This window comes from Prionailurus viverrinus, unplaced genomic scaffold (genome assembly GCF_022837055.1).
Source record: "Prionailurus viverrinus isolate Anna unplaced genomic scaffold, UM_Priviv_1.0 scaffold_49, whole genome shotgun sequence".
In the NCBI taxonomy this organism is placed as follows: Eukaryota; Metazoa; Chordata; class Mammalia; order Carnivora; family Felidae; genus Prionailurus; species Prionailurus viverrinus.
Window position 1 is genome coordinate 75,557 of NW_025927612.1, and position 13,477 is coordinate 89,033.

General features: G+C 43.4%; 1 protein-coding gene across 1 annotated transcript; it reads right to left on the reverse strand.

Annotated features, from left to right (window-relative positions):
* Positions 1-2,681: 2,681 nt before the first annotated feature.
* On the reverse strand, positions 2,682-7,953 carry LOC125159377 (PWWP domain-containing DNA repair factor 3B-like). Its single transcript, XM_047847720.1, has 2 exons — positions 7,909-7,953; positions 2,682-7,621 (listed from the first exon to the last, which is right to left on the reverse strand). Exon 2 carries the CDS (start codon positions 7,401-7,403, stop codon positions 4,065-4,067), a length of 3,339 nt encoding a protein of 1,112 aa, XP_047703676.1. The 5' UTR covers positions 7,404-7,621; positions 7,909-7,953; the 3' UTR covers positions 2,682-4,064.
* Positions 7,954-13,477: the final 5,524 nt, after the last annotated feature.

Here is a 13,477-nt window from a genome sequence, read left to right on the forward strand (position 1 = left end):
TGTCACTTGTGCTAATATGAAGATTCTGTCACCTACCAAGCACATTATTGCCAACTATATACTGAGAGTCTGGAGAAAAAAAAAAACAAAAACCCTGGGTGGACCCACAGAACCGTTGGATGTCCTGTCAGAGAGAAATGAGACAGAAGTCCATTATTGCCTAGACTTCATAAGTCCCTTTATAAGCAGAGAACTCATATTCAATATTCTTTTTTTTTTTAATGCAGGTATCCTCCTTACCACAGTGCACAATTACCTTGGTAAAATAGATAAGGGTTTTTTAGGAAAGGCTTGGCTGGGTTTTTCCACCACTTCACTCAGAGGGCTCTGTCTGGGCCTGGGGGATGACTTAGACCTGGATACTTGGTGGGAGACTACAGTTTTCCACTACAGCTGCTAACATCAGCTTTCTGCTTGCCAGCTCTCATTTTGTTTATTTTTTGTTTTCCTTATAAAAAGCAAATAACAACTCAGCTAGCTGTACACACATCTAGATCCTGGAACACTACTGTCTATAACATTGCCACAGATTCTGGTCAGTCAGATGAGACTGACCCCCACCTTGGCCTTGCTGCCCAGTAGGGTAATGATGCTCACCCTGTCCATGATAGTTTTGTGCCACCATTGGGACCCTGCCTTTTGAGAATCCTGTCTTCTCCATTGATTGCCAATTCCATGCCAGCATTGCTTGCTTCCAACAATGGTTTGCAGAGGAGAGTCAGCACTGAGTTTCTCAAAGATGCCAGTGCCACTTCACCAACACGTTCCTTATTTGAGCAGTGACTTCTCTGCCCTCCAAAGAAAGAGAGGCTGGAGGTAGGACATCTGATCTCACGTTACAAACCACAGCTAAAAACCTTCCGCCCTGGACCTTCTCGCCAATTCCTCAATTTTCCAATATTTCCATGCCATTTACTGTAGACTGTTGTTGTCCAAGCTTATATAACATGCATATTAGGCTGCTGGGTTGGCCCCTTTAAGGACATCAAACCCTGAGTCACATCTCTGTGCTCCCACGTTATTAAGTTCTCCCCCATATTGACTTATATTCTGTCCCCTGACTTGCAGGCTCAATATTCTCAAAATCCATTGGCACATATATTATCTCACTTCATGCAAGTAGAGGTGAGCCACGTCCTACAGTTTTTCTGAATGTAAGGCATTTCCCATCCAAACAAAACTTTATTTTGTTTTCCTGTGCTGTGATCTTACCTAGTCTTACCTGCCCTTGTTATTAGTCCGATAGCAATGAAAATTAGCAGAGATTAATGTTGAATAAGAGAAGCAACATCTGTTCAGGCAGCTGCCCTAGATGAGGTCTTTGCAGGCTCTCCACGAATGAGGCAGCTTCTCTCCAGTAGCAAACATTAGGGGGTTGATAATGCCCAGGTGAGGTTTCAGGAGGATTCTGGGTATTCAGTGTTCTCCTGCTGGTCACTATAGCGTGTCTCGGGGTTCCACTTTTTCTTTGTCAGATTCATACATAAATATGGAAACCTGTAAATTCTGTGCATGCCATCTCCATGCAGCTCTGCCAACCAACAGTTAGGATCAGGACCTGATATTCCACCATCTGCCTTATGACTGGAGGAGAGGAGGTCTCCTTAATCCAGTAGATTAGGGTGGGTGACAGATTGGGCTATCCCGTCAGACACACACACCCATGATAGAGAACCAGTTTAGGGCAATCTTAGAGCCACCTTAACAACTACAACTGTTTAAGCTGTAAGGTATCTCACAGTCTACACAGCCAGCCCCCAATCCAGCTGCATACCCCAAATGTGATCCTGGAGGAGAATAGATGTATGTCCTAGGCATGTCTTTCTTCTTCAGTGACTGCCTCTGGCATCAATGACACCCCAGGAGGGACCAGGTCCTTTCCCGTCATCCCCAACCAAGAGACACCCACGATCTCACAAGTACGGGAAAATCTGGGGTTCTGGTTTCACTTATAGGTCATCATTCCATGATGCCAATCTTCTTTCTGTGGCACCTGAAATTTATCCTCAGAGCGGTCTTAAACCACATCTTACTCTACTGACTCACAATGCTATGAATCAATGGACAGCTCAATGAATGAATGAATGAATGAATGAGGTAGTGAAGAAAATATTAGAATGTAGAGCCAAATATGGCTATATGAGAAAGCTGAAGTTGAGTGACACATTTGACTCAGCGACATGATGTTTATAGAGGAACTAACGTGTGTTGTTCCAGTGCACAAGGTCCACACAGAGTGTGGAGATGGTGTGTTTCCAAGTACTTTCCAGGACCATGAGAACGTCATGTGGACTAGCTCATGCAGAATGCCTCAGGAGTCATTGGTGACTCTCAGGCAGAGTCCCAAAAGGTTCTGTTGGGCCTGAAGCTTACACCATTTGGAAGGTTCTCTTCTAAAATTATGAAAACAAGTACAAAAGTGAATATTTAGGATTAGAAGAAAATTTATAATGAACCATAAAGGTGACAACTAAATTACTAAAATTCCAAAATATTATGTGTCTATCTATCTATCTATCTATCTATCTATCATCTATTCATCTATCTATATAAATATGATGAAGCAAAAGTTCAAGGTGAAAGATACAGTGGTTTTATTGTGAATCAAAACAGCTAGCTCTTGAAAATTTTACACACACACAAATCACATGGCCATGTGGACACATAACATGGGCCTGTGAGTGACAGTTGACTCTCTCTGAGAATAAAAATGCACTCAGGTGTATATTAAACCTTTAGTGTTTATTTTCACAACAAGTTTTAAAAGTAAACTAGCTTTCCCAACATTTTTTGTCTCAAAAAACTCTTGTTTCAAGTAGGATAACAATTCATGGGCTTCAGAATTTATCTTTTAGTTACATATGTTTCATTGTATTCTGACAACAGCCATATTTAGCCAAACGGATACTTTTCTGTAGCCCATTTCCAAGTTCCCAGATCCCAGTCCATCTATTGCTCAAGCAGCCTGGAATGACTTTCCAGCCTGCATAACTGTTGGAACCTGTCAGGGTTAGTCAATGAATAAGTCAAAAGAGAAAGCTTGCTTAGCTTCAGACAAACGACTGCATTTTAGGGCACACAGGTCCAGAGCAAAATGCGAGCTTTCCTACAATTTGTGCCAATCAGACGGGCTCTTAGCAGTGAGCCTGGACTCCTAGGTCTAAAATAGGTAAACGGTGTGTACGATTAGTCTAGTTGTCATCCACATGGGGATAAACCAGTATACGCAAAGGATCCAGTCAGTTAAGAAGACAGCCAGGAGCCTGTCTGTTTTAAGGAAACCATTCAGCCATTGAACAAGAGCTACTTCCGTTAAGTGGAATCTCAGGGAAATGTAGAGTTTAACAATCTTTCACAGGCTGGCAAAATGTTTACTGCACGTTGAGATTTCATTCACCCACGTGTGGACTACGTGCAAATGATCCATTAACTTTGGATTCCAGACTGCTTTTGCAAGAACCATTTGAAGGTAGTGATAATATATAGAAAACATCTCTGTCATTGGTTTCAGCTCTCAGGGCTATTTTTCCCAAACAAACAAGCATGGCAGAAAAAATTCAGGAATTATCTTAAGAAGGAACCCAATCATTTACACTCAGGTGTCACAAAAAGAATGAGAGATTGCAGATTGTTTCTGTAAGAATCTATCTTGGATTTTAAAAATGATTGTTGCTTAATGTTTGATACCAGTGCTCTTTCATGTAATAAAATAATGTGTGTGTGCTATATTAAAATATGAAGTACGGTTAAAAGCCATGTTAGGAAAACATCTGGACAGTTAACACATCCAAGCAAGTAGAGGGAAGTACAACTGTTTGCAATATTTTAACAAATTAATTTGTGAGGCATTTGGGTACTAGAAAAGATGATGACTGTGCTACCCACAAGTGCTAGAGATGGATCCAAAATGAATCCAGCATATTCCCAAGGTCTCAAATTTCCAGAACATATTTACATGCCATAGAGAGCGGAACGATCACACATTTCATACAGACAGGGTAATGAGAGGTCTTCCTGCTAAAGTGTGGGTACAGGGGGAGTTAATTAGTCTTGCTCCTTGTTGCTTATCTCTTTCTTATTTTCTTTAGGATATTTTTATCAAATAGCTCTTTTTCCCGGTAATGCACAGGTGGCCCCTGTAGGTACTTTTTTTCTGCCTCCTTGTAATCCAATCCATCAAGTGCAGCAATTGAACAAATGATTGCTTCTGGCAGAAGAACTTCCAGAACAAAACTCACTTTGTCATCCCTTACCAGATTCAGCGTTTTCTTGTCTATTTGTTTGTAGATTTCTTGTAAATGTCTTACCACCACATCCAACTGGTCTTCGTCCTCCAGGTATGTTTCAACGCAGATCACGTACCTGCTCGAATTCCTAAATGATACCAGCCACCTGGACTGTTTCCTGCCTTGGACAATGTCCAGAAGATGGTGATCGGCCCCCTTTGTTTTCACGATGAAGTCCACTAGCTTCTGGTTGGCTCGGTCCCGAGCAGCCTTCATCCGGTCAGGGAGAATTTTCTTGCAGGGCCTCTTCCCGTCCAGGGAGGTCTCCTCCTCAGAATCTTCCAGGTCGGCATAATTCACCTTTGGGAAATCAATCTCCAGATCCCTGTCTTGGATGGCTTTCCTAATTGGGTAACTGATGTCAGCACCATAATAGTCCAGGAAACTGCCTGCAAAAGAACCTCGCCTGAGCCTTTCTCTGTAGTGGGCAATCAGGGAGAAGCACCAGTTCACACTTTGCTCGTACAATTTCCTGGCTCTCTTTATTAGTTTTTCTTTCTCTTTACAATCCAGGTGCTTTAATCTTCGAAGAGGAACTCGAATGCCACTCATTTCACAGTGCATGTTTGCCTCAACCAAAAGCACCCTTGCAGTCTGCTCTGTTTGGCTGACACTCTTTACTACTGCAGGCCAAAATGGGTGATTCTGAAATTTGAACCAGACCATCATTCCTCCTTCAATGGGACAAGGCTCTTGTGGAAAACCCATGCTTGCCACTTGTCCCATTTCTTTGTTGGCATTCTTTTTAATGGGGGTGGTGGGGTTAATAGCCTTTGAGTCGACTGAAGGTTGAAGTTCTTGCAGCCCTTTCTCAAACTCTGTCACCTGCAGCTTCCTTTTTCTATTTGCCAGACCGAGTGAATAACACCGCCTCTGTTTAGGGGCACTGGAGGATGCTGCTGCACCTTCCAAGCCTGGCTTCCAGGCAACCTCTCCATGGTCCTCAACATTCCCCGAGAAGGCAGAGCTTTCAGAGGAGACAGCCAGGGTCCTTGGGTAGGTGTCATGTGCCTCTTCTTTGTGAGCTTTGGGCAAAGTGAGGTTGAAGCCTGGTGACAAAGGTGGAAGGATGCCTCCATCTTTAGCACTTGTACCCTTCTCTTTGACTGTGCGATGCAAAGACATACCTCTTGATGTGTCCCTATTTCCTTTGCCTCCTGTCTTATGATCATCTTCTGAAAGTGATGGGAACTTTGAGGACACACTGCCACTTCGCGAGGACTTTGCTCGCCTTTCCTTTAGAGTACGCGTGACCGTTGTGTGTGCGTGTGGTCGGCCTCCTGTCTTATGATCATCTTCCGAAAGTGATGGGAGCTTTGCGCACATGCTGCAGCTTCGTGAGGACTTTGCTCGCCTTTCCCTTAGTGTACGCGTGACCGTTGTGTGTGCATGTGGTCGGCCTCCTGTCTTATGATCATCTTCCAGAAGTGATGAGAACTTTGAGGACACGCTGCAGCTTCGCGAGGACTTTGCTCGCCTTTCCCTTAGAGTACGCGTGACCATTCTGTGCACGTGTGGTCGACCTCCTGTCTTATGATCATCTTTCGGAAGTGATGAGAACTTTGAGCACACGCTGCAGCTTCGCGAGGACTTTGCTCGCCTTTCCCTTAGTGTACGCGTGACCGTTGTGTGCGCGTGTGGTCGGCCTCCTGTCTTATGATCATCTTCTGAAAGTGATGGAAACTTTGAGCACACGCTGCAGCTTCGCCAGGACTTTGCTCGCCTTTCCCTTAGAGTGCGCGTGACCGTTGTGTGCACGTGTGGTTGACCTCCTGTCTTATGATCATGTTCTGAAAGTGATGAGAACTTTGAGGACACGCTGCAGCTTCGAGAGGACTTTGCTCGCCTTTCCCTTAGAGTGCGCGTGACCGTTGTGTGCGCGTGTGGTCGGCCTCCTGTCTTATGATCATCTTCTGAAAGTGATGGAAACTTTGAGCACACGCTGCAGCTTCGCGAGGACTTTGCTCGCCTTTCCCTTAGTGTACGCGTGACCGTTGTGTGCGCGTGTGGTCGGCCTCCTGTCTTATGATCATCTTCTGAAAGTGATGGAAACTTTGAGCACACGCTGCAGCTTCGCCAGGACTTTGCTCGCCTTTCCCTTAGAGTGCGCGTGTCCGTTGTGTGCACGTGTGGTTGACCTCCTGTCTTATGATCATGTTCTGAAAGTGATGAGAACTTTGAGCACACGCTGCAGCTTCGCGAGGACTTTGCTCGCCTTTCCCTTAGAGTGCGCGTGACCGTTGTGTGCACGTGTGGTCGGCCTCCTGTCTTATGAACATCTTCCGAAAGTGATGAGAACTTTGAGCACACGCTGCAGCTTCGCGAGGACTTTGCTCGCCTTTCCCTTAGAGTACACGTGACCGTTGCGTGTGCGTGTGGTTGACCTCCTGTCTTATGAACATCTTCCGAAAGTGATGAGAACTTTGAGCACACGCTGCAGCTTCGCGAGGACTTTGCTCGCCTTTCCCTTAGAGTACACGTGGCCATTGTGTGTGCGTGTGGTCGGCCTCCTGTCTTATGATCATCTTCCGAAAGTGATGGGAACTTTGAGCACATGCTGCAGCTTTGCGAGGACTTTGCTCGCCTTTCCCTTAGTGTATGCGTGATGGTTGTGTGCGCCTGTGATCGGCCACTGTCTGGGGCGTTTTTATTCTGTGAACACACCAGCAGCGATTTGAGGTTTTTTCTTTTCCTAAGACTCCTCAGTAAGGTACCTTTAGGCTTCTGGTACTTTTTACGAGCTTGCATTTGTGGTCCCCTTTGAGATGGTGTAGTGGTCTCTAGACCATCTGATGCTCTTGCTGGACCGAAATTTGCTCTCTTATTCAGGATCTCCAGTGCCACTTTAAGAGCATTTCTGTAGGCCACTTTCTGTCCTGGTGGAACACTGGCCTTTGACTGGGCCACTAGCAAGGAGGTAATGGATTCAATTTGAGACTCACTTAGGAGCTTTATGTCTGTGCTTTTCACTTTAATTTTTTTACCTACTGAGAGTATTTGAACTTCTAGAGAAAGTGCTCTTTTCCTCATATATTTTGGTGAGATCCCAGATCTGGACAAAACCTTTGCTGGCCAAATGTGGCCTTTCCAATTGCATAGGATGTACTCAGCAGCCATTATGATTTGAGTTTCCTCTCAAGACGGAATTAATAGAGGTTGAAGGGTCTGGCCGTCATACCCACAGCCATGGCAGGTGTTCCCTAAAGCAATGTTCTTCACCACACCTTTTGGCCTAGGACCACAAAGGGTTTACACCTTATGTGGCCTGTCTTTCTTCACCTGAATCTCCCAGGGTCGCTGGAGCCTGTGTTTTGAACGGACTATATTGGAGAGTACTGGAATGTGGAAAAGGAAAAGAAGAAAAGTATTAGAAAAAATACTCCTTTTGTGTGAAATTAGAACAATGTTGGTCAATGAGAATTGATAAGAGGCAAAGCAAAGAAATAGAGTGTGTATCAGACGGGGGGGGGGGGGTAAAATACACGGCAAGTATCAGGGAAAAATACAGAAGATACCAGAGGAGTTTTATAACTTGCCAAACCCAACTTCTTGCCCTGCTTGTTATGACTTCATATTAAAGAGCATCTGTGTGGGGAGGTGGGTGTCATTTTCTAGATCTCACCTGTGGTATTGGACATCCTGTGCCTTTTGTGCTCCCCCGGGTTCATTCTGGGGGAATGTTTCAGTTTTTATTTTCTGGGGTGCTGGTGCCACCCTGTGTACCCAGGGAAGCCAGGGGTGATCTCCAGCCTACAGACACTGAATGTCAGCATAATGTTGTGTTCAAGAGCACGAGCCTAGAATCCAAAGGTTCACAAAGATCATCATGGTGGTTACTGGTACCATCTTCATAAGAGTTGCTGCAGGCGTGGGCCATTGGCTGTGACCTGCACTTTTTCATTTCTCTATGGTGGTTTAAAAGGCTTCCCCCCACCCCACCCTCCCCACACCAAGCACTTAATTTGTGTAAAGAAGTGGCTGTAGAGTGAGGAGCAAAGTAAACCACACTCCAGATTCAACATGAGATGACTGCAAATGGGATGTTTAGTAAAATGGGAACGTCTTACTGAATGCCACGTAAATCCTGGGAGGTGTGGTTCTGTGAGCTGCATCTGTTGATTCATATGCTCCAACTGCGTGTCCAGCAGACCCTTTATTCTGCTCTGTGCTTCTGAGGTGCGCTGTCCTTCCAGGGATCAAATGACGTCAAATGTAGATAGATACCCAGGACGTATGCACCTCTAATGTCAATCTAGAAAATCAGAAAAGCGGACGGGAAGTTAAGCCAATGAAATGGGGACGGATTCATCATTTTCCCTTCCCCAGCTCTGGAGTGCAGGCCATTCTGAAACAGAAATGTTAGTTAAATCTCACTTATAATGTAGACATGTCTATTTTCTTCCTTCTTTTGCATTTCAAATACATCTCCACGTGAAGCTACTTAGTTTATCCTAGTCCTCCTATTTCAGAACAGTGGGAAGTACTGCTTTCATACTTTCAGTACAACCTTTGTCTGTCTTAGACACACAGATTTAATGATAGTAGTGGCTTGTGTGTGTGTGTGTGTGTGTGTGTGTGTGTGTGTAACAAAAACAGAGTCTATAAAGTAAGTGTGTTTTTGGTGTTTCTGAAGTAACGCTAAATGCATTTGTGGAGAACATAAAACGTGTAGAGAGATATATACAGGAGGCAATACATTATAGATGCTCACTCTCAGTATGATGGTGTATGGGCTTCTCACACATTTCCTATGCATCCATATACACATGCCTGGTGCATATTACCTAGGACTATATTTCTTCACTCAAGAGCACATTTGATCACTGTTTCATGTGAATGCTGATTTTTCACATAACTTTTGTGAGTCTCTTTACAATGTGGTTTTTCCCTGACATTTAAAAACTTTATTTAAATACATTTCAAACACTCAGATGTGTGTAATGCAGAAAATGCAATTGTTCTCTCAATCCCTCCCCCCCCAGAAATTCCCTGTTCATGGGTTCCGCTTTTCTGTATACACTGTACAAATATGTATAGTAATTCATTTATAGATTTTAGCTCATCCATTATCAGTTTCAAATGATATATTTCATAATACAAAATATTATTTCCCAAGAAATGTGTGTATGCACAACTTTCTTCACACATACTCATAGATATAATATGAAATGTATGACTAACTATACATACTTTGGGCATAGTCCGCACACACTTTTTCTTGCCAGACTGTACGATCATGCAGGTTTTGTGTCCTCTGCTTTAGAGAACTCAGCGTACTGGCTCTCAGAACACAAGTGTCACGTGAGGACACAGAACAAAAGGGAGAAGGAAAAACAGGTGACTCAGCCACTGCAATCTCCCTGCAGCAGGACCTGCCAGCCTGTCACACAAAACAGGAGGGCCTGAGTCACCTCAGCCCCAACCAGATCGCTACCGACCCCCAAGACACACATACACACACTTACGCACACACACTCACAGATATGTACACACACTCAGAGCAACGACGTTAGTGACCCAAGATGCCTGATATTGATGCATATAATCCATGCTTTCTGCTCTACACATGCAAGCAAATGTTTCTGCTTCCAGTGTAAATGTTGTTTTCAGCTCCTTATTTTTTTTTTAAAAATTTTTTTTTTTCAACGTTTATTTATTTTTGGGACAGAGAGAGACAGAGCATGAACGGGTGAGGGGCAGAGAGAGGGAGACACAGAAACGGAAACAGGCTCCAGGCTCTGAGCCATCAGCCCAGAGCCTGACGCGGGGCTCGAACTCACGGACCGCGAGATCGTGACCTGGCTGAAGTCGGACGCTTAACCGACTGCGCCACCCAGGCGCCCCAACAGCTCCTTATTTTGAAAATACACGTGGGAGAAAAACAACAAACAAACAAACAAACAAACAAATAAACAAACAAAGTTAGAGAGAGAGGGAGCCAAAACATAAGAGACTCTTAAAAACTGAGAACAAACTGAAGGTTGATGAGGGGTGGGAGGGAGGGGAGGGCGGGTGATGGGCATTGAGGACGGCACCTGTTGGGATGAGCACTGGGTGTTGTATGGAAACCAATTTGACAATAAATTTCGTATTTAAAAAAAAATGAAAATACACGTGGAAAATCTAAAATGCTGTTTACAATTATAAAGTAGAAAAAATGTTAAGCATCAGTAATCTGATCACCTAGGAGGAATGCTAACTGCAAATATGTGAGTCCACAGACTCTATTTGTACATATTTTATATAAGATACTAAAAAGGGTTTTAAAAACAGTACCACCGGGGCACCTGGGTGGCTCATTCAGGTAAGCATCTGACCTTGGCTCAGGTTATGATCTCACGGTTCGTGAGTTCAAGCCCTGCATCAGGCTCTGTGCTGACTGTGCAGAGCCTGCTTGGGGTTCTCTCTCCCTCTCTCTCTGCCCTTCCACTGTTTGTGCTTTCTCTCTCTCTCTCTCTCCCTCCCTCCCTCCCTCTCTCTCAAAATGAATAAATAAGCTTAGAACAAAACCCATACCACCTATTTGAATACTCTCTCATATTCACATTTGTGTATATCTATGATAAAAGTATGAAGCACTTCGATGGAGTAACTTTCACCAGACAACCAAAACAGCAATTACGGTTGTTTTTCCAATTACTAAAGCGATGCATCTTTGAGAGAGGCAATCAGAAGGGAAGGGTGTGAAATGAAAATATTAAATCCTAAGTGGCCTTCTCACCATATGCTTTGGCCCATTGTCCAAATATCTTCCATGAAGGGTTGGTACCTAATCTTGCAGAGGGTTTTCTTTTTCTTTTTCATACTAACAGAAGCTCAGCTCTCTTCTTTCCCTCTAAAGATGTATACAGGTGGGTGCATAGACAGACATGATAGAAAGAGATAATAATATTTAAGTGTTGATCCTCTTTTTGCACACCAGGGGCAATGAATTAAAATAGACTCTTGGGGTGTCTGGGTGGCTCAGTCAATTAGGCATCCAACTTCAGCTCAGGTCATGATCTCACAATTCGTGAGTTCGAGCCCTGCATCGGGCTCTGTGCTGACAGCTCGGAGCCTGGAGCCTGCTTTGGATTCTGTGTCTCCCTCTCTCTTTGTTCCTCCCCTGCTCGCACTCTTGTCTCTCTCTGTTCTCTCTCTCTCTCTCTCTCTCTCTCTCTCTCTCTCTCTCAAAAATAAACAAAAATTAAAAAAATTAAAAAAATTAGAATCTTGAATGACACGAAAGTAACTTTCCAAGTGACCCCCAATCCTCAGAGACCTTGAATATGAAAATGCATCCAGAATTTTAGTTTACTATGATCTATCAAACATGCCTGCCCAGTAAAATCACATAGAATAAGACAGAAGTGGAATGGTATAAATAGCAACTCCACAATCTATAACTTCACAGTCAATTCCAGACCATCAAGAAGTAGAGCCTTCAGATGGACCAGCTTCAATTTTTAAGTCCTGGTATACCTTTTGTTCTATTCCATTTGCTCTTTGGTTATGGAATGAAAGAGCCTGATGGCAGTGAGTATTTATTTATCCAATCAACGGCCATGAGTTTTAGAATTGTTTTGGAAGCTTTATTCTTTAACTCCTTTCCCCAGGGAGGGCTGTAATCACTTCACTTCCAAAGAAAAAGGAAAAGAAAACAACCCTCTGGAGGTGTTGTCTCAAAATGAGGGCACTTTCCTTGCTATGACTGCCCCCATCCCACTCCCCAGATGCAGGAATTCTCTCATATTTACCCCAATGCCCCATCCCTACAATTACTGCCTATTTGTTGGAGCTTCTTTCAAGCTGTAGGTTTTGTGAGTTTAAACTGTCCCCCAAATATGTATTTCCTTAAATGGATGAGTTGGCAGTTCCCCTTTTTTATTATAAAGGCACATTTTATGTCATTTCAGTTATAAAAGAAAATACATTCTTGCCTATTTTTGCACCTTTCCAGTGCCAGATGAATTCAGCATGAACTTTCACATGCAAGAGTTGTTAAGCTTTCATTGGGTTTGAATTCTATTTGTAGGACAACTGAGTGGGATCTTCAAACCTTTCCCTTATGTTGTTCACTAGTTTCATAAATTCATAGAGGTCATGCCTACTTGGAAACGTGAGCCATTTTTGTACAAACATTTAAATGGCAAATGTTACAAACTGAAAAATCATGAACTGCCCTCAGTCGTCTCAAAGAAGTGAAAAAAATAGGCTTGTTTCTCACCTACAAATGATCAGCTATGACACTAAATAGACATACACCTTCAAATCGCTGAGGTCTGCCTCCCAATTTTTCATTAACAAAGAAGGACCAACAGCGCCTAGTCTTGCAGACACACATCTTCAAGAGCTATCTACTCACAGAAGGAGAAGCAAGAGCACTTGAGCAAAGAACTATACAAAGTTCAGGGTTTCCCTCAGGGCCTTGTTTTAAGACTAAAGAGACTTATCTCCTATTCCTCTAGCAAACTCAGGTGGTTTCTTCCTTCCAGTAGGCTAACTTTCTTCCAAAGGTGTTCTGTTAACCCCTCGGGTCCCTATTACCTGCCACAAGGAAACCTCCACTACCCTCTATAACACCAATGAAATCATGCATGGCATTAGGGTTAAAAAAAAAAAAGTCAAGGGCAGCCTCCATAATTACTAGTATCTAGGCAAGTTGATGAGGTGTATATTTCAGAACCTATCGATTGCCGTGTGTCGTGCACAAGGAGAAAAATGTGCCCTCGTTCATATGATAAGTCATTGCATCGTAATTTGTCACAACGACACTGGACATATGTCAGGTCCTTGATACCCAGGGGGAAAGACTAACAAACCTATAATCTAATCTGACAAGGGCATGTTATGTATCCAACACAAAGACTGATGCACACCTTCATGTATTGACACAGGAAGAAAATTCGGACAAAAAAAAATCGAACTAGAGACCAATTAAGTACAAATAATATGCTTTACATAAAGCACATATTCACATGGAGAACAATGGTATATACTTTATCTTAGGACACAAAAGACATGTAAATGAAAGAGAAAAGTCTAGAATGGCAAACAGAAATGTCATGGCATGGTTCCACTGAAAACAGAAGAGGAAAAAGGATGGAAGTGGGTGGTGAGGGTAGACATCACTTTTCTTTCCTTTTTTTTTTTTTAAACTAGTTTTCACCCCCAGTGTAGAGCCCAACACAAGGCTTGAACTCATCGACCCT